At 43.2% G+C, this 27166-nt stretch overlaps 1 protein-coding gene across 1 annotated transcript; it reads right to left on the reverse strand.

Moving 5' to 3' along the window:
- Nucleotides 1-1527: 1527 nt before the first annotated feature.
- On the reverse strand, nucleotides 1528-27166 carry LOC147427942 (glyoxylase I 4-like). The gene is made up of 3 exons (XM_086496315.1): nucleotides 26861-27166; nucleotides 25497-25602; nucleotides 1528-1843 (listed from the first exon to the last, which is right to left on the reverse strand). Exons 1-3 carry the CDS (start codon nucleotides 27016-27018, stop codon nucleotides 1595-1597), a joined length of 513 nt encoding a protein of 170 aa, XP_086352441.1. The 5' UTR covers nucleotides 27019-27166; the 3' UTR covers nucleotides 1528-1594.

Raw genomic sequence — 27166 nt, forward strand, 5'->3', positions numbered from 1 at the left:
GTAGGAATCTCAAGAGATTTGATGAAATGGAAATTGAGAAAGAGGACCTAAGTATGTCCCTATAATCATTTTGCGATTTCTTTTGATAGGAATCTGTGGAGATGCTTGTTTTGCCTTTGGAGGAAAAAAGAGGGGAAACGGTACGTGGCACGGCTCTCATTCTCTCTCTATATGTAGATACCCAATCCCACCTCTCTTTCTCTGCAGAGATTTCCTGTGAGAGAGTGATGCGGTGCGTGAGCGTAACGACGCTCAAAAACTGAGCTCCTGTCGCGGCAGTAGGACGAGCATAAGAAACATTCGTCGCGATGTAGTGGAGCAGGTAATGGGAACGGCCCTGCTAATTGCAGGTGGACACGACAGAGAGAGGACAGCCTTGCTCCGTGCGCAGGACCTCCAAGTTGCTGTCCAGAAGATGTATCGCGTCGTGAGGCATGGTGAAAGGAAGGGATCAAGATGCTATGATGCAGAGAGGAGCAGTTGCCCGTCCGGGAGAGACGCAGATATGCATGAGAGACGGAGTTGTAGGTGTCGTTTTGTCTTGCAATTGCATGGCGGGTGCACAGAGAGGGGGGGGGGGGGGGGGGGGGAGGGTGAGGACTAGGCAAGTCAGGGAGGGGAAGGAGAATCACACTGCAAAGCGCAATGCGCAAGCCTGTGTGTGTGTGTGTGTGTGTGTGTGGGTGGCTTTGAGCCGAAAATCTGCAGGTACGTGCGGGCATGGGGTTGAGATGGTGCAGCGTGTTTGTGTGAGTGTGTGCGTGTGTGTTGGGAGGATGCAATAGGTGGGCAACCCTAGGTGAAGGAAGGGGAGGCGGAGGGTGCAAGCTCGAAGGGGAATGGCGCGCATGCATTGCCTCTGCGTTAGATCTCAGTGTCAAAATGAGTTAAGTTTTAGTCCCCAAAGAATCTCGAGCCTTAATTAATCAATGAAAGTGCCAATAGTAGACCCAGTACGAAAGCATAAGTAGTATATACTGATTTTGTTAATGAAGTGCCATTAGGAAAGTTTAGACACGTCATAAACTATTTTAAAATCCTTGATAGATTACTTCCACCCTAACTAAATGAGTGTTTTTCTTGGCACAACATATTGTTTATGGCTAACTACTATCAAATCTCCAAAACATACCACAAGAAGATTTAGAAATTTTCTCATGTAGGAAAACCGAGTCTTTCTCGGTGTTTTTCATACAATGCATAACATCATGAGCTTATGCTCGAGAGGCACCGCATACCTAGTTAGGTACGATTGGGGGCAGGGGACCACCGACCCCCCCACCAGGCCGACGGTCCCCTGCCGCCAATCGTACCCAGCTAGATATGCAGCGCCTCCCTCACATAAGCTCATGATGCTGAGGTAAGTCACAATGTGGGAAATATTGTGAGAATTTGTCCAAAACTTCTTGTGTACTATGGTTGACATTTATTTGAACCTTCTCAAACTCTTTCATTATATTATCGCTAATATAGCTTATCTTGTGTAAGAAATCACTTCTTGAGAGTGCATTTATAAGGGAATGTTGATTTTTCAAAGTAGTTCTTCAAATTATTAGCTAACAAAGGCTTCTTGTTGAATGCTCAATGACAAAAACTAAGAATAATCCTTTTTAGGTAACTTTTTTGGACCACATTGGCACAAGGAGTACATAGTTGTAGGCATAGACTTGAGTGGCACAAGTGGAAGGTTGTCACAAGTACATATTTCTATCATAAATCCATCCGGGTCATGAAAGAAGATTTGATCTACAAAAATTCCTGCTTCCTCAACTTGTACATGGACGTGTTGCACCCCAAGCTCATGTAACCTCTTTTCCACCTCCTTAATATCTTGGCATGCTACCTGCATGTAAATTTCCACAAAAATTCACAGCTTGTGACCATGTCTAGCTACTTAAGCTAAGCACATGTAAATTATCAACATCCATTAACAAAACCATCACCATAAAAATATATAATTTGTGAAAATTTTATGATTTCTTCAAGGTATAACGTCCAATCATATGAATACATCAATGCTTTCCATGGATTTTTGCATCGTTAAAATGAATACAGTGATGGATTATTCAAAATCCCCATAGATTTTATTAATGCTCTATGGTGATCTCATTCACATGGATAAACCAGATTTTTTAGAAGTTTTTAGTGAGAAAGGATTGCATTAGTCATTCATAATTAAGGATCCATAATTATATTAGAAAATTTGAGAACTTTTCAAATCCTAGTTTCACATAGGAGGCTAAGATTTGAGCATATGTCTAAATCCCTTTTTCTTTTTTTTTGCCATACTTACAATTGTGAGTGGATATTTAAGCCAGGAAGAAATTTACAATAACCTCAAGCACATCGGGTGCCTTGAAAAATTATTTCAGAGCTACACGGCCCTTTGCAAACAAGAACTACAAGATGGATACATTTTGTGGACTGAATGCTACCATTACAGTAATGAATTTGGATGCTTGAGCCCATTCTTTAGAGTTCTTGTGGTGTCCAATAGAGACAATACCTTCTTTGCTTTCCTAAATTATCTCTTTGAAACTGGCCTTCAAGTGGTCGTTTTTGAAGACGTACCAGCTACTCGAACAAACAGAAGCGAACAATTTGTGTGCAAATAACTTGGATGGATTGATTTTTCCAACTCTTTTCTCCCATGATTAAATCATTTTTGAAGAAGGGATGACCGAAGTTTTTTTAATCCATTTACAAATTTTACCCGCAAGGCTTCTTGTAATTGGATAGTGGAGAAACAGATGAGAGGGATCCTCGCTAGCCGCTTTGCATCTTGAGCATCTATCATATCCAATCCCTCTGGCTTATATTTTGACCCTAGTAGGCATGGCTCCCCATAAAACCTTCCAAAGGAAGATCTTCATTGCTTAGGGCCATTGGGGGTGTGAGATGTTGTTTGCCATCAATGTCCATTTGGATTCTAGCCAGTGCTTCACCCACTGCTTATTCAATGGGGAGAACCAATTTGCTTTAAACCTAAGGTTGCAATAGATTGACTTGGTTTGCGATTTGTTGAAATTTTTGTGCTCAGGCCAATACTAGGCTTTCCCATCTAGATCAGCCTAACAAATTGGCATTACTACGTAGCTAAGATCTTGGGCGACCCTATTGATCAAAAGTTTCTCAGTTCCATTGAGATTGAACTGGGAAGTTGACTGCTCTGCTTCCTTCCATCCTCTATTGTCACCATCCTAGAAGTGGATCAAATGTATGAGCTCCGTGTTGTGTTGACCTTTTTGGAAAAAACTCTCTAGAATGGAGTAAGAAGATCCCTTCCCACTTTTGGGAGCGAAGGGGAGTAGTGTGTAATGGAGTTTTTGAATTATCTAACTATACCACCCCATTCTAGTGTGTTTTAGATGCTTTGGTACATTTTGTACCAACTCGGTCGTAATACCACCTAGTTTCATATTTTTGCATTGAGGTGCCATCAATTTTTCATGGACCCTAACCTCTTTTCACAAGCCCCCTTTGGATATTAGCTTCACCTTGTCAATCATGTCCCGTGTCATGATGGCAGAGGCTTGCTCATTTTTGGTGTAATTGAGACCATAAATTTAGCACATTGTTCCCAATACTACCTTGCTCCTTAGGTCTAACAACATGTTCCCATTTAGCGCGTCTTTCCATAAGGAATTTTTTGATTGGTTTTAGGAATTCTTTCCAATTGTATTTTGCTATTTTGAGGAGAGGCCCAACAAATGATAGGTATGGATCATGAACGAGTTGATTACCTCCACCCTAATGTGGAAAGGAAGGATCATCAATTCCCATCTTTGCTTTTTTTTTTGAATTTTGTCCATGGCAATTGGAATATTTTTTAATGAGATATTCCTACCCCTAGTGGGGTTCCAAGATGGTAGATTTGACCTTTCCCTTTGAGATGATCTCTCCTAACCATTGAGAAGGGTCGAATGAGTCATTCAAATGTGTGGACAATCTTTCAAGAAAAGAAGCGAGTCATCAGTGAAGAGCTTGGCCAAGAGTTATCAAGTAGAGATCCCCCTTGAATTTCCCCTCTTACACCACTTGCCTCCAACATGGTGACCAGGGGAGAGATCCATGGGTACAGTGGCATCCTCTTGGTGGTGGACAGGGATTTAGAGATGAAGATAGTCATCAATCATCCCTTTTGGAGAGCGCTAGTATTAAAGATCAAGTGGGTTGAGCAACATTTTACTGTCATTAATGTGTATGGACCATGTTAAGTGAAGGAAAGGGATAAACTATGGGGGCACCTAAGAGATGTCCATTTGGAAGGGGAATGGATATTGGTAGGAGACTTTAATATGGTGGAGAAGAGAATGGACAGATTAGGTTCCTCAAACATGTTAGCTGGATCCAAAAGGTCCAAATGGCTAAGCTTTTGAAAAATGGGCATTAATGGACTTGTGGGATGTGGCCCCATGGAATAGCATGCCAAGGTTCACATACACAAGTCTACAATATGCCAGTACCACATCTTGGCTAGATCATTGTTATTGTTCTCATCAAGCTGATTGATTGCCCTCTTGGTTGGAAATTGAGGTGGAAACCTCTCAATGCCTTTTGGATCACCTTTCTTTAAGCATGAAGCTAAAACAAACCAAAGGAGAAGGACATTGGCACCAGTGGTCTTAGAAGCTTCTCACAACAGGGGCTCGTATGTTTAAAGACCCTCTCTTCAAAAGACTGGCCATGGAAACATAAAGATGTGGATCTGGCGAGTCTAAGGTGCTGGGATATCTTTGTCAAGAATATTCAAAAATCAATCAAAATAGCAGATCTAGAAGGAAGAAATACCACGAGGAACGACTAAAGAAGCTCATTTTTGAGGTGGATCTTTTAACAATTAAAAAACACAAAGGGTCGGCTTCTAAAGTTGAGCATAAAAAGTGGCTTGAAGCTAAGTGTGAATTGATCCAACAACAACTTGAGGAGGTGACGAAGGCTAGATTTTTATCCAGAGAAACCTTCCTCTAGTCGGAGGAGGCTAATCAAGCTCACTTCTTCAAGGCCCTCAAAAGTCAAGAGAAATCAGGGCCTCATCCACTCGCTCATCGATGAGCGAGGAATTTGATATCAAGGACCCCAATAAAATGGCTCATATGATACTTGATCACTTATGACAGATCAACCTAAGTCCCACTCCCTTGAGGTGGATGAAGCCAAAGCTACTCTTCTTGGAAGTGTTAAAAAAACGATATCCCATGGACTCAGATGTCAACCTCTTGGAGAGGGTGCTCATTGAGGAAGGAATGCTATCAAGCATTACAAGCTCTTGGTAAATAGAAATTTTCTAGGTGGGATGGGTTGACTTTCAAAATTTTCAAAGAATTTTGGAATTATATTAAGTCCTTGATAGCGTGATTGGATAAGCAAGCTGCCCTGACCATGGGAGAACTCAACCTAAATACTTCGACAATTCTATATCTCACGGGTCCCCATGGCTATCTAAGAAGTATGCTTTTGAGCCCATTTTGGAGGGAAGTTTCCAAAAATATCAATAACAAAGGGCTTTGACATTTGAGCCAATTTTGGGATAGCAGCAGTAAAAGATGGAAAGAAATAGATCAACTGGCTTGAGAGTTCCCCCTTGTACAGGAATGAAGGTCTGTTTATTAGTAGATCTTTAGAACGGCTAGACAGAGGTTGGCTACCCCCATCCAAATCTAAGTTTGAGTGGAAGGCATGACGGTGGCCCAAGAACATACATCTTCTTAAACCACAAACCAAGGATGTGTGCAACACGCTAATATTCTCAATAGACTGGTTCTCCCTCCTGAACAAGTAGTGCAACAAGCAATGGTTGGAATCAAGATGGGTGACAATCACGGAGAAAACCTAGTCCCCTCATTTGTCACTTGGGATGAATGTTTTTCTTTGGAAGGTTCTTTGGGGAGCCTTACCTATGGGTGTGAAGATACAAGCTAGATGAATTGGTCCCGATAGATGCTCACAATGCAGAACAAATAATGAGGACCCTCTTACCCTATTCAAGGAGTGCCCGGTGATATGTGCCTTGGGAGGTATGTAAATGGTTTCAAAAGACCTAGAAGATAAGGTTCTTCAAGAACAACCTCTTCCTAGGTGGGATGGTTTTCAAGAACCATGTCATAAAATCTAATATCTAACTAACCCAAATGATTTTCTCATATTAAATTGATCACTTAATGTGGGAGAATAAACGGGAACAAGTGTTAAGATATAGGTATGTGCTTTTAGATCTATCTCAACACGGGGCCAATGTAAAGGGGCCCAAAAGGGAGATGGTCTATCAAAGAGCAAGGCTAACCAATGGAGCATAAGACCTTAGGGTTAGCTTCATTGAAGACCTCCAATAAATGTGTGTAAAAGTCCTTTTGACCTTAAGTAAGCTAGGGCTGAGCTTGAGGTGGGAACCCGGCCCAAGCTCGAGGTGCTTGTCCTGCTTGAGGTGCTTGTCATGCTTGAGGTGTTTTTCATGCTTGAGGTGCTTGATTAAGATGCTTGAGGTGCTTGACTGGCTCCATGATTGAGGTGCTTGACTTGCTGCATGATTAAAGTACTTGAGGTGCCTTGAGAAGCTTGCTTGAGATGCTTGTGGGAACCCCCCCTAGTTCAAGTGCTTTGTCATGCTTGGTGAGTAAGGTGCTTGATCACCTAAAAGTCAAAAGCATTCCTACAAAAGGGGGGGTGAGCCCTTTTCCTAGGGCCTAGAGAGAGAACACCCACTCACACACACAAGTGAAGCCCATCTTGAAGAGGCAGCAAGGACACATGTCAGGCCCCTACCCATGTTACCTTCATGTGTTGCTTGAAGCCTATTGGCTAGGCTTCAAAGGGGTCCAATGATAAATTACATGAATTATCTAATTGTTTTAGCATTTATCAAGTCCTCTCTCTCAAAGGGGAAAGGGGGACACTTGTCCCAAGGCTACCCATGTTGCTTGTAATGGCTCCTGCTTGTGATTGGCTAGGCCTGGAGGGGTCCAATGAGCTTCAGGCATGAGCTACAAGGGGGGGTCGACCCAAGCAAGCTAGGGGGGTGCCTAGGGGGTATACTCACCCACACACACTCACAAGCACTCTCATTGTGTGATATGCAAAGTGCAAGAGCTCCCTCTCCAAGCAAGTAGAGGTTGAGAGCCTACACCAACACTCTTGGCTATGGAGTGCAAATCCAACCAAGAGCCATGCTTCAATGCTTAAGCTTGCCATATTCTTCTTCTTCATTACTATGCTATTATGTATGCTAGCAACAAGAGTATGATAAGTGAGGAACTAATTCTTTCTCCTACGAAATGTTTCTTCTTCCTCTTCCCTACCCTCATTCCCTGCTAGCTCTCTCCACCTTCGAAGGTGTTTGAGGTCTTGGGACTGAGGCTTGGGATAGTTAAAGCTTTCTTCAAGTTTATGTTATGTTTGTGGTGCATGAAGCCTTCCATCTTCATGGCATCACCTAGGTCACAAGGAACACAAAGACTGTATTGTAACAAGTCTCTCTTTATGGGAGAAATCATAATACAAATGCCTATTGGAGGGGGGACCGGCTCCACATAAATCCGGTCCTCAATTGTTGTCATGTTCTCTAAACTCTCTCTCTTGAAAAAGTATTGTCTATGCCAAGTTAACTAATTGCTATGTTTATGTTGCTATCTTCAATTATGTATACCCGCTATGCTCACAAAATCATTTCTTGAAAGTACTCTCATTAAATTCCGCTATTCTCAAATTGAATAGGCAAATTCCATTACATTGGTATCAGAGCATTTGGTTTCTCTTTTCTTGCTTAAGAAGAGAGGTCCTTAAGTAGCCTATAAATGGTTGATGTTGTTAATTATAATAGAGTAAGTGGAACTGGGATCTAATACCGGTTTTGTTAAGCCCACTATGTGGGGGATGGTGCACACCTCGGGAGCTTTGGACTTAATAATGGAGTCTTTTTAGACTTGCCTACGGCTTTACCATTATTGAGCCATAAGAAGTCCGAAAGGAGCTAGCCCTTGGCAACTCTGCTATGTTAGACCTACTCCTCTACTCTCTATAATTAACCACTTTGAGCCGTGGGTGTAGATACTTAAGAGCCGATTTTCAAAGGCTAAGAGGAGTGGCAACTAAGGTTTTGAATTGCCAAAGCATACACTAAGTACATACATAAAATTTTGTTAACATGGCTGACAATAATCAAGAGAGTAGAATGAACATTGATAGCTTTGATTTTGCACATGAAGGTGCTAATGATGATGCTCCCATGTTTGTGAATTATCTTGTGACTAGGTTGCAACAAGCTATGGGCAACCCTACCTTGCAAGCCGAAGTTACTCAACAACTTCGTGCCTATGGAATTTCCCTTCCTCTCCAAGAGGAGAGAGAGCTTAGGAGGCCTCTTGAAGAGACCCCCAAAAGAAGACTCTCTCCCATTCGAGAGGAGGAATCCAAAGAGAAAGAAAGCAATGAAAGTCTAAGTTCTTTTGAAGATGTGGCTCCACGAAGAAGGCGGTCTAGACGATCGCCTACTCCTCCCAAGAGGAAAAGAGCAACCCATAGTCCTTCTCCTCATCACTCTCAAAGGCAAGAGAGGAAACAAAGGAAGAAAAGGGCTAGGAAGAGGTCACCCTCTTCTCCTTCTTCTTCACCTTCCTTCTCTTCTGATGAAAGTTATGGCTATTCTCCTAGAGAATACAAGAGGGGAGGGCATCGCAAATCATTTCCTGCATGGCGAAGGTCACAAAAGCTAAAGAAGTTCAAGGAGGGAGGAAAGAGTATCTCTTTTCTCACCTAGATGGCACCTTTGGTGCTACCGACAAAGTGTTGGCCTTCATCCAGCAATTTGATGCGGCCTTTGGGGACGAGGGCTTCACAGAGTCCTCCAAGCTACGCCATGTAGCTATGCACTTCCAAAAATCAGCTCGTCAATGGTGGGCTAGCCTTTGTGGCAATGGAGAAGCCCCAAAGACATGGAAAACTCTACGAGTTTCCATCATGAAGCAATTTCTTCCAAGCGATACTAAAGATAAAGTTCTTACCGAATGGCGCGGCTTGAAGCTCCTCTCTCATGAGTCTATCAACAAGTATGTAGATAAGTTTTGGGATTTACATCTCAAAGCTACTGTCTTTCAAAAGATAGACTTTGCCGAGCAAAGACAACAATTCTGTGCGGGATTACCTGAAGAGATGGCCGAATATATCAACTCTCAACGGCCCGGTACTATTACCGAAGTAATCCACCACACCATGGTTGCTTCACGCATCAATTTCCATCAAGGGGCTAGACGTAATGTCAAGCCCATGGAAAACAAAGATAAAAATGATGCAAAGGGGAAATCCAATGCTCAAAATAATTCCCAAGGCACTTCCAACAACAACAACAAAAATCGGTCCAAGGAGAAGGGAGTTTACAAAGGTAAAAACAAACTCTCTCTTGAAGAGCTTGAAGCTTTTCGCAAGGACCATAAGTGTTTCAAGTGTGGGGAGCAAGGACATGGCTATCGTTCTTGCCCCAAGAAGAATACTCGCAATGAGACTCCTAGGGCTTCCACCATCGAAGCTCCAAAAGAGGATGCTCATTGCAAAGGATCATCACTCTCCTATGCTTGGGGAAAGGTAAGAGAGCATGATGCATTCATCTTGTTTGACCCTGGCTCTACTCTCAACTTCATATCAATAGAGTTGGCCACCAAGTTGGGCATTCAAGCTTTTGAGATGGGAGATATAGTAACAGCTGATGCAGCTTTCAAGGGACAACAAGCCTCCGTTACTCCCTTGATTGGGAAGTTGAGGCTTCATGTCCAAAGCTATGTCGACAAAGAAGACTTCTTCATCTCTCCCCTCCAACATCAGGATGTTATCCTAGGGGCACCATGGTTTGATCGCATGGCTGCCAACATGAAGTTCCCTGAAAGGAGAATTTACTTCACCTACAGGGGAAAGAACATGTATATAGATGCTAGTGAGCGTGGTCGCACTATTCCACTTGTAAATCCTCTTTCTTTTGATAAATCAATGAAGAGCTCAGTTTCTGCGTACATGATTTATGTCAAAGAGTCTCTAAAAGCTAATAATGTTTCATCAAATGAAAATGATAGGAATCAAGAAGAGTTAGACTTGTCTACTTTTCTAAAAGGATTCCGAGATGTGTTCATCGATGATATCCCTATGGACCTACCTCCAAAACGAGGGGATGATGACCATCGTATTGAGCTCCTTCCAGGAAGCTCACCGCCTAACAAACCTCCTTATCGAGTCTCACAAGCTCAACAAGAGGAGATCATGAGGCAAGTACAAGAGCTGGTAGACAAAGGGATGGTGAGGCCTAGTTCCTCTCCCTTTTGTTCTCTAGTCCTTTTAGTGCAAAAGAAAGATGGTACATACCGTATGTGTGTGGACTATCGAGCACTAAACCATATCACTATCAAAAACAGATTTCCCGTACCTCGGGTAGAAGATCTGTTTGATAAGCTACAAGGCTCTACCTACTTCAGTAGGATTGACCTTAAGAGTGGCTATCATCAAATAAGGATAGTGGATGAGGATATCTTAAAGACCGCGTTTCGCACAACATTTGGTCTTTATGAATATCTAGTCATGCCTTTTGGCTTGACTAATGCACCAGCTACGTTCAATCGTTTGATGGAGAAAATTTTTAGACCATATCGAAAATTCACTGGAGTGTTCTTCGATGATATCATCATCTACTCCAAGTCTTTGGAGGAACATAAGCAACATCTCCAAGTGATTTTTCAAGCCTTGAGGGAGAACAAACTTTTTCTCAACCAAAAGAAAAGTGAATTCTTCCTTCAAGAGATTCAATATCTAGGCCATATTATCTCTCACGATGGTATTCGTATGGATCCATCAAAGTTAGAGGTAATAAAATCATGGCCTAACCCAAGGAATCTACATGAGCTAATAAGCTTTATTGGTATGTGTGCATACTATAGACGCTTCATAGCAAAATTCTCTCAAGTAGCAAGACCACTACACGACTTAACCAAGAAGAACGTTAAGTTTGTATGGACTGCTAAGGAGCAAAATGCTTTTGAAAAACTCAAAGAGAAGCTTACTTCCCAACCAGTCCTCGTGCTTCCGGATCTCTCAAAGCCATTTGAGGTCCAATGTGATGCTTGTGGTGATTGCCTTGGAGCGGTTTTGCTTCAAGAAGGGCATGCCATAGCATATGAGAGCCGGAGGCTCAATGGTGATGAACGAGTCTTGGGCATTTATGAGAAAGAGCTTTTAGCTGTTCTACATGCCCTAGACACATGGAAGCACTACCTATTGGGGACTCCATTTATCCTACGAACCGACCACCAAAGTCTCAAGTATTTCATGACGCAAACCAAGCTTTCCGACAAACAAATGAGGTGGGCAAATTTTCTTTCGCAATTTAATTTCCATATTGCTCACATAGCTGGTAAGCACAATCAAGTTGCCGATGCACTTTCACGACGACCAAAAGTTAATGCGGTGTCTATAGCTACTCACAATGATCTATCCTCTATGATAGATGAGTATGCTACTGACCCTGACTTTAGAGACATAATGTCAGCCCTTGCTTTGGGGAAGAAAGAGGAACCATTCACCTTGCAGGATGGTTATCTTCTCCACGGCAATAGGCTATGTGTTACCCATTCCCTTCGTGAGAAGGTTATGTATGAATCCCATGCTCCTCCATATGCAGGGCATAGAGGTATTCAACCTACTCTCCGAGGAGTAGAGACGTATTTCTATTGGCCTACCATGAAAGTGGACATACAAGAGTATGTTTCAAAATGTGTAGTATGCCAAAAGACCAAGTATGATAGAGGGAAGCAACCTGGATTACTCCAGCCATTGCCTATTCCAAATTCACCATGGGAGAGTATATCCATGGATTTCATCTTTGGATTACCCAAGTCTATCCATGGGAATACAGGAATATGGACAATAGTCGACAGGTTTAGCAAGCAAGCACATTTTATTCCTGTCAAAAAGACTATTAAGGCACATCAAATGGCAACTCTCTTCATATCTCAGATTTTCAAACACCATGGATTACCCACATCCATCGTGTCAGATAGAGATCCTAGAATGACCAGTAATTTCTGGAAAGGTCTCTTTGAAAATCTAGGAACAAGATTGAATTTCTCTTCGGCCTATCACCCACAAACGGATGGCCAAAGTGAGATAGCCAATCTTACGATACTCGATCTACTCAAGACTTATGTTACCGAAGTAGATCAACGCTCACAATGGGAAAAGTATTTACCGCTAGTAGAGTATGCCTACAATAATACTGTACATACTTCTACGGGCAAAGCACCTTTCGAGATCATAGAAGGAAGACCTAAAAGTCCCTTGCTACTGAAAGTACATGGGAAGATCTTCGCCGCCGATGAGTATAGCCGTGACCTACAAGAATCTTTTCAAAAGATTAGGGAGGCTGTAGCCATCTCTCAACAAAGGCAAAAAGCTGCTGCTGATAAGCACAGAAGAGCCTTAATGTTCAAAGAAAATGATTGGGTCTTACTCAAGTTTCCTAAGGCTCGATTAAGGCAAACGACGGGCAAAAATCCTATGGGCCATCAAAAGTATTATGCTAAACTAGCAAAAAGATACTATGGTCCTTTCCAAATCTTGAAGCCTATCAATGAGACGGCTTATCAACTCAAGTTGCCCAACCATTGGCTTATACACAATGCCTTTCATGTAAGCTTACTTAAGCCCTACAAAGGAGAGCCACCAATTGAACCAATTATTGAAGACCCTCCCGAAGTTGAAGACCAAGAAGAGGTGCTACAACCCGAAGCTATCCTTCGGCATGAAGACAAGGTACTACGACATGGTAAGATTATCCGACGGTATCTTATTAAGTTCAAAAATTATCCTTTTGAAGACGCTAAATGGATGCAAGGAGTACAACTTAAGGATAGTATGAACCTTGTCAATGCTTACAATGCTACATTAGAGTAAGCAAATGTACAAATTTCTTTTAAATAACTCATGTTTTTGTCTTATATGACTAGTCCTCTTTTTAATTGTGGACAAATTTAACTAGTATGCATGCTTAGAATCATGTTTGTGATGACGACGTCTCTCAAACACCAAGTAGAATTTGTCACTCTACTTTGGGAGAATGAAATGGACTAAAGAGCAGACATGCTTGCGGCAGCTATGTCTCCCAAGCACCAAATGGATTAGTCATCCATCTTGGAAAGATGCCGTAGGGTAAAAAGGGATCCTTTACCCGCTAAGTACGATTGACTAATGACTAAGACTTTATCTCTTCTACCTCATAGTCGAGGACGACTATGATTTCAAGAGAGAGGTAATGTCATAAAATCTAATATCTAACTAACCCAAATGATTTTCTCATATTAAATTGATCACTTAATGTGGGAGAATAAACGGGAACAAGTGTTAAGATATAGGTATGTGCTTTTAGATCTATCTCAACACGGGGCCAATGTAAAGGGGCCCAAAAGGGAGATGGTCTATCAAAGAGCAAGGCTAACCAATGGAGCATAAGACCTTAGGGTTAGCTTCATTGAAGACCTCCAATAAATGTGTGTAAAAGTCCTTTTGACCTTAAGTAAGCTAGGGCTGAGCTTGAGGTGGGAACCCGGCCCAAGCTCGAGGTGCTTGTCCTGCTTGAGGTGCTTGTCATGCTTGAGGTGTTTTTCATGCTTGAGGTGCTTGATTAAGATGCTTGAGGTGCTTGACTGGCTCCATGCTTGAGGTGCTTGACTTGCTGCATGATTAAAGTACTTGAGGTGCCTTGAGAAGCTTGCCTGAGATGCTTGTGGGAACCCCCCCTAGTTCAAGTGCTTTGTCATGCTTGGTGAGTAAGGTGCTTGATCACCTAAAAGTCAAAAGCATTCCTACAAGAGGGGGGGCGAGCCATTTTCCTAGGGCCTAGAGAGAGAACACCCACTCACACACACAAGTGAAGCCCATCTTGAAGAGGCAGCAAGGACACATGTCAGGCCCCTACCCATGTTACCTTCATGTGTTGCTTGAAGCCTATTGGCTAGGCTTCAAAGGGGTCCAATGATAAATTACATGAATTATCTAATTGTTTTAGCATTTATCAAGTCCTCTCTCTCAAAGGGGAAAGGGGGACACTTGTCCCAAGGCTACCCATGTTGCTTGTAATGGCTCCTGCTTGTGATTGGCTAGGCCTGGAGGGGTCCAATGAGCTTCAGGCATGAGCTACAAGGGGGGGTCGACCCAAGCAAGCTAGGGGGGTGCCTAGGGGGTATACTCACCCACACACACTCACAAGCACTCTCATTGTGTGATATGCAAAGTGCAAGAGCTCCCTCTCCAAGCAAGTAGAGGTTGAGAGCCTACACCAACACTCTTGGCTATGGAGTGCAAATCCAACCAAGAGCCATGCTTCAATGCTTAAGCTTGCCATATCCTTCTTCTTCATTACTATGCTATTATGTATGCTAGCAACAAGAGTATGATAAGTGAGGAACTAATTCTTTCTCCTACGAAATGTTTCTTCTTCCTCTTCCCTACCCTCATTCCCTGCTAGCTCTCTCCACCTTCGAAGGTGTTTGAGGTCTTGGGACTGAGGCTTGGGATAGTTAAAGCTTTCTTCAAGTTTATGTTATGTTTGTGGTGCATGAAGCCTTCCATCTTCATGGCATCACCTAGGTCACAAGGAACACAAAGACTGTATTGTAACAAGTCTCTCTTTATGGGAGAAATCATAATACAAATGCCTATTGGAGGGGGGACCGGCTCCACATAAATCCGGTCCTCAATTGTTGTCATGTTCTCTAAACTCTCTCTCTTGCAAAAGTATTGTCTATGCCAAGTTAACTAATTGCTATGATTATGTTGCTATCTTCAATTATGTATACCCGCTATGCTCACAAAATCATTTCTTGAAAGTACTCTCATTAAATTCCGCTATTCTCAAATTGAATAGGCAAATTCCATTACAACCAAGTGCTACTTGGTTCTTTATCGACACTCAAATTGTTAGATTCTTATATGGAAGGCCAAGAACTGTAGGGTGTTAGAAAACACCCTCGAACAACTATGCACCGAGTTTTTACAAGAGTGAACTCTCTGGACTAGAATAGGGCAATTGTTGCCGCAATACCTTGATAGATATTTGGGTCCTTGCTCTAGTAGAGGTCCTTTTCAAGGTGTTGTGGGGTGGTTCCCCTATCAACCGATGTATCTTTGGGTGATGGAGACATCATGGCTCGGCTTGAGCATGATTAGAATTTGTAATTTCCTGGCTACACTAATATAAATACACTCACCATATATGGCCAATATCTTTTTTTTTTTTTCAATACTCACATTTATGTGCTAGTATATATTAACTACTCTAAAAGAATTACAAAACAAGTCATACTCAAAATGAGCTAGGATGCCAGGAGTTCCACAAAGACCTCAAGTTAGAAAGAGATTATAGAGACCCTGCATGGTTGCTAGATAAAGAAAATCTCTTGGTATAACACACCTATGAGTATCAAGGTCAAGACACATAGATCAACAAAGACGGATCACAGAGAGCAAACCTCTTGCAACAAGGTATACCACATCCATTTAGGACATGAGTATCAAGGTCGAGACATACAAATCAACAAAGATGGATCCTCCAAGCATAAAACTACAACCTGCTAGTCAGGGAGTCACCTTGCAAAAAACATCACCCACATACCACATACAAGCCACATTAGGGGGGATCTTGCTAGCTCCATCACCTCATAAATGCACTCCACACTCCAAGGAAATTGCAAGAGGAGAAGAGCCGCAAGACCACCACTGATGTCCACATCCATCAAGAAGCCTCCAATGGAAAGAGTACAAAGCTTTTAGGGGAGCCCACCTCATCAAAAGGTGGTCACAATGCCACCATGGGGAATAGTCCTTGCCACAAAGAACCCACCATGGCGGAGACTCTGAAAAATCATACTATCCCATTGATAAACTACACCAAATATCTTCCATAGAGCGGGTGAGCTTTCACCCTTGTGAATACAAGAGCAAGCTGTTGCCAGTCCCTTCCATCCAAAAATAAAGGGGGTATGAGATGGAGAGAGTCAACAACAACGCCACTAGGTAGAACCTCCAAGCCTAGAGTGAAACCCTCTTGTGAGGACGGACGCCTATGCTAATATCACCTAGGACATGGCCTAAAGCACCACTAACCTCCGTTGCAATGGACTCCACAACCCATAAGACATGCAGAGAGCTGAGCGAGAAGAAACCCTAGACCCCCTTACCTCTCACTATTAAGAGGAGCTCACATGGTCAATATCTTAACCTTATTGTGGATTCCCAAATCATATCCAATTTCCAAAATTTGTAATGGTGCTCTCTCTCTCTCTCTCTCTCTCTCTCTCTCTCACACACACACACACACACACACACACACACACAAAGTCTTGAAGGTTCCCGTGACATTCTATTTCCCTTTTTTTTTCACAACTCACAAAAGTGAGTGGTATTGTCTTATATAAAACAAAAAAACAATAACAGGGTCCGTCTTGCTCACAATCCAATCCAAGGCATCTCAACAAACCACCAATCCCATCAAAAAGGTACATTGGCTGATAAAGGGAGCCACCCTGACATAGAAAGACCGACTGACATGGGAGTCATCCAACCCATTAAAGAAAATTTGGACTCTCAAAGAGGCCCTATAAGAACGTTGACTTTCTCTCTCTTGTCCAAAACAGGCACACGGTAACATGTTGGATCTTTTGGAATTAGAATGTACTCACTGAGATCTATTCATTGGTATATAGCATGCCAATCCTCTCCGTCTTATAAATGGAATCTCTCCCCACATGTTAGCTTCAGTGGGGAGGCCATAACTTCTACAAATCAGCTTCAAATTTGTTGGAGTTTGGAGATTTAGAACCTACTTTCTAATATCTTTCCAATGATATGTTGGTTTATAGGGTGGTTTTGACAAAGCATTCATGGACTTCACCGGGTTGCCCACTTTGGACAAGAGAGACAAAGTCAAACATCCTTATAGGACCCCTTTGAGAGTCCAAATTTCCCTAATGATAATCCAAATGACAGAAACTCTAAAGATGCTCCAATCTTGGGCTCCCACCAAGGGGGGATGACTTGCCACATCATCACCCTTGTCCACAAAGCCGAAAGAAATGCATGAGACATAAGGCCAAAAGAGAAGCACACATAAGCCTCGAGGAACAAGACCACCCTCAGACGAAGCTACCACCAACCGATGGAGCCCTGCCACAGCTCATCACATACACATGCCCCACCACACGGAGTGAACTCCAACCAGCACTAGAAGGTGGGGCAGGTGTCATTTCGTTAGAGGGGTCCTCAAGTTTTTTTGCTCGAATGTGGGTGTTGTTCTCAAGTTGGAACTTCTGACATTCTATTTCCTTATGCGAGACTTGCTTGGTGTTTGTGAGAAGTAAAATCTTGTGATAAGCACATATCTTCATGCAAAACCTAAGCATGTCAACCTTGAAGAATCCCTTTAATTAGCTGGGCGGCGCACACAATGGGTATCCGCTAACAAATCCACTTGGCACTCACAAATCCAAAGCAGCATAGAAAGACCACGGCTAATGCTAAATATCTGTACGTGTAAGTGGAGCAAACTGGTAGAGCCAGTCGCGACCTGGGGGGCGGGGGGGGGGAGGCACAACTTTTTTTTTTGAGTTATCAAAGACGGCGGGCTGCAGACCTCCTTCAACCGTGCGTGAACAGCGTAGAGGTATTGCTCCCGCTTGTGGCAGAGACGACATGGGGTCAAGCTGCGTGCTCTTCAAATGTAACCGCTACCCGGTTTCTATTCACGTGCGATTGGCTCGTTGGCTGCCCTGCCAAGCTAGCCACTTAGGCCAGTATATAACCAAAACTGAAGACCGCGCATGTTTGTCTACAAGAGATAGCTCTACAGGGAGGGGGGGAAGGGGGCCTTGTGACTAAGTAACACGGGGTCTTGATGAAAGCTTGAGCCATGGGATCGACCATAGGAAAGCAAGGCCCAAACCGCGAAACGTTTGCCAATCGTGAGATCTGTTTGAGTTTACTTTTTAAATCCAAATTTACTTTCGAACATTTTGGTTTATTTTATATGTTTTTGTTTTCTCCTCTTGGACAACAAAATGCTCGCGTGCATGTGGATAAAGCGTGAGCCTCTCTCTCCAACCGCCCATGTCCTTGGGTTGATTTTTTGACAATCGTCCGTTGTCTTCCCGTAGTGTCACTTAATTAGTTCTTTTTTTTTGGAAAAATTACCAAAATACCCCTCTACTTTGTGAAAATTCTCAAAATACCCTTCTATCTATTTCAGTTGGATTGTTGACGATTTCCTAATCTTTATTCTTTTTTGACAATGGAGATGTGTTGTTTAGTGCTTAGCATGTAATTTGTCACAAATTACCTCAAAAAAAACAATTATATCTAAAAATAATGAAGCAATTCATCTCCAAAGCCTACATAACCTAGTTTTAGTATCTTGTATTGATAGACAATCAGTCTTCTTATGAAGAGCTACAATTTTTTTTTTAATCTTTGGATAAATTTACTCTCACAATCAGGGGTATTTTGGGAATTTTGGAAAATTTGAAGGGTTTTTTGGGAATTTTTGACAAAATATGAGAGGAACATTAGGAATTTTTGAAGTTTGAAGGGTATTTTGGGGATTTCCATAAATTATAGGGATATTTTGGTAATTTTTCTTTTTTTTGGGGGGGGCGTTGCGGGGGGGGGGGCGCTCGGTTATAAGTGACACGGGATGTCACTCGAGGGATCTACAACGGGGGTTCTTTTTCGACAGGACGGGCTAGACTTACATAGTGCCAGGCTCGCATTGCGTTCAATGAAACGCGCTAGGCGAGCTGGATTGGGTGCGCGAGTGTGTAGGGACAGGTCACGGGTTCGAGGCTCGACGATCGGCGTGTCGGTTATTAACGAGGGGGGGCGGGTGGGCAAGGGAGCAAGCACATGCTAATCGCGAGCCAAAACACAACTGTCGATTGCCAACACAATGCACAACAAAACTTTGGCTTCACGCATGGGACCTCTTGCAAGTCGTCTGCGTGCGCCTCGATCTCTGCTCCCCTCTGTCTGTCTCTCCCAAAGCGCGCATGCGGTGCAGCTCCATTCGCAGCCCTGGCCTGCCTCCATCCCACTGTCAACTGTACTCATGCTGGACTGCGTCCCCAACAAGTCTGCGATAGTTGACATAGATTCTCTGTCATCTCCTGATCCGTCTCTAGCCTGCTGAAAGCCTCGTCAGTGGGTCACCTAATAGACCACCCTCGTCCATAAGTGTCACGGGCACAACTCGAGGGATCAGCGGCTGAGAATCAATCGGCCGTTGATCGCCTTCCATTCAAATAAAAAATTTACGGTCCCAGTCGTCGCGAGCTTTCCTTGAACCCACAACCTCCCTCTCACGAGCCCGGAGCTCTATCCACCTGCGCTGCTGCTCGTTGATACAAAGCATGCGCGTTCGTGCAATCAAATACTAGCCCCCCCCTGTTGCATCGATTCGACGGCCCAGATCATGCGCATCGCCATTCGCTTGCCCCTGCCGTCGATCCCTCGAGCTGGACCCCGTGTTATTTGTAAACGAGGATAAACCACCCCGCCCGGAAGGGCCATAGGGCGCTGCGGGGCCCACAGACAGAGGACGACTATCAAAAAGTGCACCCATGTACGCTTTTTTTCTCATCAAACTTCAAAGGGATGGGAGCATCTCCCAAGATTCCCACTGATTAGTCCAAAAAACTACGTTTGTACCACCTACCTTGAGGTTTGATGTTAGTCTAAAGTCTTGAGTAGAGATTCTTTCTAACTAGCTTGTAGAGATGTTACTTGTACTAGTGTGCAACTCAGTCTCAGACGAGGAGAGAAAGGGGGGCGGGGCGGCGGGGGAAGAGACGTTGTCATGGATCAGCGATCATCCTTCCCCCTTCATTGTCATAACAATGTTCAAAAGAAACCTAGGTGTAGTGCTATAAATTTTGAAATTCACCTCTAAATTTTAAGTTTGAAGGAGAGATAACCTTCCCAAAGTATGTCCCTCAAATTTTGAGAAGCATGTGAATGAACGAGAATCTGGAAAGATCCTCTCAAAGGTTCAAAGGGAAAAGGAGAGGAGCCGACACGTGTGGAGAGAGAGAGAGAGAGAGAGAGAGAGAGAGAGAGAGAGAGAGAGAGAGAGAGAAACGGAGGTTTTTCTGTTTCTCTTGTCATACGTCCTTTTTTGGGTTGTTTAGTAGGTGGTGCCAGAGGGCATCTAGGTGTGTTAGATAGACGAAGGTGTTGTGCCCACCATGGGGGATGGGGATCAGGACCTAGTGCCATGGCACAACTCAGAGAACGGAAATCTGGATGGGGATTAGAATGTGGGGACTCATGCGATGGTTTTGTAATGTTAGTGGGACAGAGGATGACATGGTGCCATGGCGCAACTCAGAAAAGTGTTACGATGTGGGGAGACATCGTCCTTCCGAACAACAGAGCCAGACTAGGGCAAGGGAGAGCAAGATAGTGATGGCAAGGCCTAGGGGTTGTGATAGGCCATTCTCATTGTGATTGTGTGTGTGTGTGTGTGTGTGTGAGAGAGAGAGAGAGAGAGAGAGAGAGAGAGAGAGAGAGATTTTGTGTTATCGCAATAGAAACATAAGTTTTCTCTGCGTGTCACGACCTGGCAGTACATCGGATGGGGGGCAGGTGGCAAGGTATGCAAGCGAGGGTCTCTTGCTCATTCTCTGTCACTGTTGTGTAGTGTTCTACATGTCGATGCTCTCCAGGCCATGGACCATCTTCTTGGACCGGTGTGGTGCCCTTGCAAGGCTAGCGACGGCCAGTTTCTACTTGCGTGTCCCTTGCCAACTCCATTCAATGCACTGCTATAACTATCTCAAGCTGGACGTCCAAATTGGTGCGACTCTGCAGGTAACCCCCGCCGTCTCTGCACGACATCAAGGGAATCCCTGAAGCTGGCTGCGTAGAAGGGCTTCGAGTTGTCGATGCCGCCTGGAGATGGTCTCATTGCGAATAAGAGGGGTTTGGGTAGCAGGCCGGGAGTGGTTTCCAGAGAGCAAATTAATGGAGAGTCGAGAGAGAACGAAAGGCGGCGATCTGAGGATGGGTAGATCCCAGTATTGAAAGGACAGAAAGCAAGAAGAAGGGGGGAGAGAGGGGAGGGGGGGACGAGGCCGATTGCAGTGCAGATCAGAGCACAGGCATGAGGAAACGCAAATACACAGGCCCGTGTCACATTGGGGCAAGCGGCCACATTTTTCTCTCTGATGATCCGCCAATCAACTATCACGCCCAAGGATGCCCCTGTCACACTGGGTCGCTGCCCATGGTTCCACGGTTGAGCTGGCTCTCCACCTCAGCGGCCAACTTTTCCATGAAGTGTGCCAGCCTCCTTTGCCCGCCCAACCTCAGCCCCAGCGTTAAACCTGCAATCTGATTGGTTGCGCATACCCTTTTCCAGGTTTAGCCGCTGCCCCAATGTGACAGCATTCCCTACAATGGCTGGAAGCCAGCACGCTCTCACGCACGACCATGGTGCTCAGGGGCCATCCACCTCAGGAAGGACACCCGCCCCTGTCTGACAGGGGCCACAGGAACAAGAGAAAACGGGCAGGCTTTCACTTTACTAAATTCCCTTTAGAGAATCTTCTAGTCTAATTAATGTAAAATTTTGGAATAGACCCAAGTAAGTAGTAAGTAAGCCCGGCCAATTTTGTTTCAGGTGGTTCATTAAAAGGTATCTCAATAGATACCCTCCAGAAAACTAAAGCAAAAGGCCAATGCTAGCAACGTGGAGAGAGAGAGAGAGAGAGAGAGAGAGATTGAGAATCTTGGGGGTCTATTGTGGTGATGACGTGTGTCAATGCGAAGGCGAGCACAGAGAGAGGAATTTTTTGATGCTATTGGAGATGGTGATGACACGAGGATCTGTGTGTGGGGCTGATGGGGTGGATTTTTTCCTCTATTGGCTATTAGCAGGCCTTGTTCTGTTGAGCTGCTCACATATATGTATTGCCAGCGGACGTTGTGTGTGTGTGTTTTTGTGGGACATGCAGAAGTGGAAGCAGGGAAGAAGAGCTCGTCAACAACCGAGACAATATGCGCAGGTGTGTGAGAGGGCGTTGTGCAAAACAAGAAAGGCAGGCACGGGGTCCAACCTCCATCATGCTGCAGGCTTTGTACATCGATTTGCAGAGCAGGCAACGGATTGTGCGCCTCGTGATGCAGGGCAGCGGACATGGGGGAGGGTTGTGCAGACCAGACGATGGCAGGGGGATGATGGCAATAGGCAAAAATGACTTTGCTTTGAATCTGCTAGATTCCCTTGGAACCTCAAAGACAAAATAATTGTGAAGAAAGTGGAGCCAGTAGCTGCAATCCACAGTCACTCATGAGCGTCTCTCTGTGTCTCTCGCAGGTGGGATGGGATCTCTCCGTGTTGATCCTTGCTTTTGGTGCAAGATAGGCAAAGATGGTCTGTGCGTTCAATTCCGCGACAATTTCGGGACGACGCTATGTTGCACAACATGAGAGAGAGAGAGAGAGAGAGAGAGAGAGAGAGAGAGAGATTTTGGCCTCGTCATCTGCATTGTGTCCGTGTTGAGGAAAGCTGCTGGGGATGGCACCTTCGCGATGATTTGGTGGATGAATTGGTTGCTCTCTTGTCGCAAACCAGGAGGCGAGAGACAAGCCATGAGAGATGGCAGGGATGCGCAACATAGAGACAAAGTGTGCAAGGGTGATGGTCACAAGGGCTTCCTTTTCTTTTCGATTTGAAGATACAACGAATCTCAGCATCTTCCAAAAAAATTAATTCACGCTTGTGAATTTGGACCCAGTAGGCAATAGGGGATAGACCCAGTATGTAGTAATTCACTTCTTAAATCTTCCATGTCCATTGTGCATGTGCCCTCTTATGCTCTACCATGATCTCGTTGTACCAAAATAATTTCGTAGCATCTCATTACTAGCAAAATGCAACGTATCTTTGGTGGATGTAAGCATGGCTTATTGTGATTCCAGAGAAGCCCTCACTTTGTATTTGGCAAAAGAAACCTAGAGCTTCTTTTCCATGCCCACGTTGGGATGTCGGTTACAATAAGTGCATCCAAAAGATAGGCGTCTAGGACATAGAGAGTTTCAACAACATGTTGTGCTCTTAAAGGTTGACCCCTGTAAGCGTAAGCATAGGTTATTGCAGTTAGAGAGAGGCCCTTGCTTTGCATCCTCACCCTTATAATCCCTTCATGAATTTGTTCAATGATTTGAGTGTCTTGCATAATGCCACACACCTTCAAAACGCAAGCATGGTTCATTGCTAGGCTGAGTACTTCTTGGACCCACCCTTGTCTAGGCATAAGGGCCTCCAAACATGTATCCCAATTTAGAGCACATCCGCCAAGGAAGCTCATCAAAATCTTTTTGTGATTTCAAAGCACCACATCGATGTTAAACATGCAAACCAAAGTGCTTGATTAATAATCTCACCATGGATACGTGTACCCAAGATGCCAGCATAAGAGAGGCTCCCTCACTTTATGTCAAGTTATCGCTTGTCAACCTTGCTCTTGTTGGTGGACAAGGCCTACAATAAGTGCAATCCAAGAAAAAACTTCCTAGACCCAAAGCTAGCAAAGACTGAAAGCAACCAAGATACACTAAATTTGACAATGTGCATACTTGCTAATGGGTTTCCACAACACGTGTCTTATTGAAGTAAGTTGAGATTGTCTCTATGTGTCTCTCTATGTTGTCGTCACCTTCTCCCTCTCTATCCTACAGTATGGATGTGTAGTAGGAAAACCTTTTCCAGATGATCGTTTATTAAAATCTTGGGGACACAGCTATCGCTTTTGCACATGACCATAATGGGTTTTACACGATGAGGGGTAATTAGGATTTCGCGGTGGGTAGCCTATGGTTTCAAATAATGGGTTATCCCCTCCCTTGTGGGCAACCCTTGAGATTGTAAATCTCCAGCTAGATTCCTCTGCTTGGCTTCAAGAACACTCGTACAATTTTAGTGTAAAAATCTAACCTAAAATTGCATTGTATAGTAAGAATAGAAAATGGTTTGAATACATCCTTTAGAAAGGGTTCTAGCCGCCTCCCTCATTCACCGCTCCTTGTTGCCTTGTTTAGAAATTGTGCAAACTCTAAATCGGTACAATATGCTCTCATCACTGATAGCATTCCACAGCTTCACCCCTAAGGAAAAGTAATCTTATCGGTAGATAGGGAGCACTAGCACACAAACACACATCATGTGTGCTCACCTACATATGTTATACAACTTGGGCAGAGCAACATGGTCCGCCATGATAGGAGATCAATGTTGTAGTAGGAGCAACATAGGCATTTACCTCAGCACTGACAATGCTTTCAATAATGTTATAGATATAGCACTTGGGAACATCACAAGCTGCTGCAACAATCATTGTAGTAGCCAGGGAGGTGGTCTTAACACCTTGGGCAAATCGCCCTAGATTCGGTGGCTTTGTATACTCCTACCACGTCCCCTTTTTGCACCATGCAACCGTTTTTGCAAGCCTTTGAACCACCTAAGTAACCCCTCTCACATTTCCCTATGGCTACCCCTTAGTCTCAAGCACTAATGCCCAATGGAAACCACTTGTCGACCACTCGTGGGCTCCCTCGCCTTCACGTAACTGCCCCCTTCCCAGGGATTTAATATTTATGCGATCACGTGAAATTTCTTGTGATCACAATGTTTATTATCACAGTCACATAATCACAAATAATGTGATCACAAAAAAGTGGATAAGTGGTGACGTGGCAAGTTGCAACCCACCAAAATCTCATCGGGTATGTGTTTTTCTCAACAGACCCATTAAAAAACTATAAGAATGCTAAACGAAGCCCACCAAGAAATGGAAAAACCCTAGTGGGCGTACTGGATTGGACAATTTCTATAGGTTAAAGAGGAGTCATGTGAATATTTAACGTGATGACGTATTCTGAAATGTGATCACTCAACGTTATTAACATGATCACGTATTCATGATCACGGTAATGAAATCCTTGCCCCTTTTCCCTTTCTCTCTTTTGGCATTGCCACCAACCACTTGAACCAGGCAAGAGATGTGATCACATTAGGAGTTGTGTGTGTGTGTGTGTGTGTGTGCGCGCGCGCACTATCTGGCCCTCAAAGTGGAGTGCCGAATACGTGCATAATTAAGGCAATTCAATTATTGTTTTTAAACAAGCAACTCCTTTTTTTGGAGTGCCACGTGTTGATAGCATAACCCTTGGTATTTTTAGGACGTTCAATGTCCTTTAGTATAGAGTAATATACTCGTCCATATATTCTTCATCTTCGTTACTAGTAGTAAAGTATCATGTGTGATCAATAGCTTTTATCTATCACCACAAATAGTAGAATTCACGTGAATATCAATTTTCATAATCAAATAGCTCTCTCTCTCTCTCTCTCTCTCTCTCTCTCTCTCACACACACACACACACACACACACACACACACACAAAAGCTCAAACAAAAAAGACACCTGAAAGGATATGTGGTTGTCCTTAGGGTTTATATCTCTTTTTCTCGGTAAGTCTTGAGGGTTTGGAGCTTGAATCAAATGGACTCCGATGCCATAATTAAACAGCCTGCAAAGGTAAGTATGGAATTTAGAGAAGATAAATATAAGAAGTTGAGCTAGATAAAATGCAAAAACAAGAGACAAAGCATTTGGTTTTTGCAATATATAGTTTTCCTATGTGATTAAAAAAAGATAAAAAAGCTCAAGAATATAGAAATAAGAGACAAACAACATCTGCTTTTTGGCATGTGCAATTTGCCAATGTTATGAAAGAATTCAAGAATACAAAATATATACTATCATGGAAATAGTTTATTCTTCCATTTATTAATATGAATCAAGAAACATGCAAACAAAAAGTTTATGATGTTGCTTGTTGTTTTGAAAAGATAAAAACGATCGTACAATAACCCTGGCATATCCTTTGCACATGGAGCTCCAATAAAAATACATCGCAAGGGACGCTCCTCCACAACTTCTCTTACTTTTTGTGATTAATGCAATTCAAGCTCAAATGAGCATAGGTTAAGGTGTGGACTCATCCACTGTCATGGGGTGGCTCCCCTATTAGCCGATGTATCTATGATCCTTTAAAGATGCCATGGCTCGCCATGAGCATGCCATGAATTTGTAATGTTATGGTTATGCTAATTTAATTTACTCATCGTTGTGAGTTTTGCACCAAAAAAAAAGCGGTATATATTGATAGTCGAATATCAATTAGATTTTTGAACGTATTGTAGCACACTACACAAAAAAAGGCGACAATAATCTGCAAGTATCCATAATGAAATATGCTATCAAGTAGAATACACTACAATGAAAATTTTGTCATAGATTAAAAGGGTAATATAAGCAAAATGAAATTTTAAGGCATGTATTTCTTGAGGAACAAAAAAATAAAATTATATATATATATATGTGTGTGTGTGTGTGTGTGTGTATCCAACCTACATTTGAAAAAAATTATCAAGGGAAAGTTTAAAACCTACATATATATATATATATATATGTGTGTGTGTGTGTGTGTGTGTGTGTGTGTGTGTGTATCCAACCTACATTTGAAAAAAATTATCAAGGGAAAGTTTAAAACCTACATATATATGTGTAGATCCAACCTACATTTAAGAAAATGTATCAAGGGATAGTATTACACATCATTCTTACAACCTTAGCAATTTATATTTATTTATTTTTTAAAGAAATATGTGGAACCAACCTACATTTGAGAAAATTTATCATTCTTAAAACCTTAGCAATTTAAACGATGAATCTTGTGATGGTCGTAACAGAATGTGATGAGTAGAGTATCAATAACTTCATACCAAGCGCCATCAAATTTGAAGGATCCAGGGCGTTGGATGGGGACAAAGCCAAGCACATTCTCATAGAAGGTAGTTGATCGCTCTACAGAAGAGCAGAGGATGGAGACGTGGTTCATGGAGGAGATGGGTAGAGGTTTGCAACCACTGGCCATGGCCATGCACGCTAAGAAAAAAGAGGAGAAGAGAGAGAGAGAGAGAGAGAGAGAGAGAGAGAGAGAGAGAGCACTCTATGTATCTATTAGGGAACCTTAGTCATCTAGCCCAGAATAGAGAAGCTTCACCGTTGCTCTTAATACTTAAGCTTTC

This window comes from Adiantum capillus-veneris, chromosome 23 (assembly GCF_014529385.1).
Source record: "Adiantum capillus-veneris isolate H3 chromosome 23, ASM1452938v2, whole genome shotgun sequence".
Classification (NCBI taxonomy): Eukaryota; Viridiplantae; Streptophyta; class Polypodiopsida; order Polypodiales; family Pteridaceae; genus Adiantum; species Adiantum capillus-veneris.

Excerpts from the sequence above, each read along its gene's own strand:
- LOC147427942 (XM_086496315.1), bottom strand. The coding sequence starts at position 27,018 with ATGGCCATGGCCAGTGGTTGCAAACCTCTACCCATCTCCTCCATGAAC. Across the intron at positions 25,603-26,860 it reads TTCAAATTTGATGGCGCTTG|GCTGTTTAATTATGGCATCG; the intron begins GTATGAAGTTAT and ends TTACCTTTGCAG. Across the intron at positions 1,844-25,496 it reads ACAACCACATATCCTTTCAG|GTAGCATGCCAAGATATTAA; the intron begins GTGTCTTTTTTG and ends ATTTACATGCAG.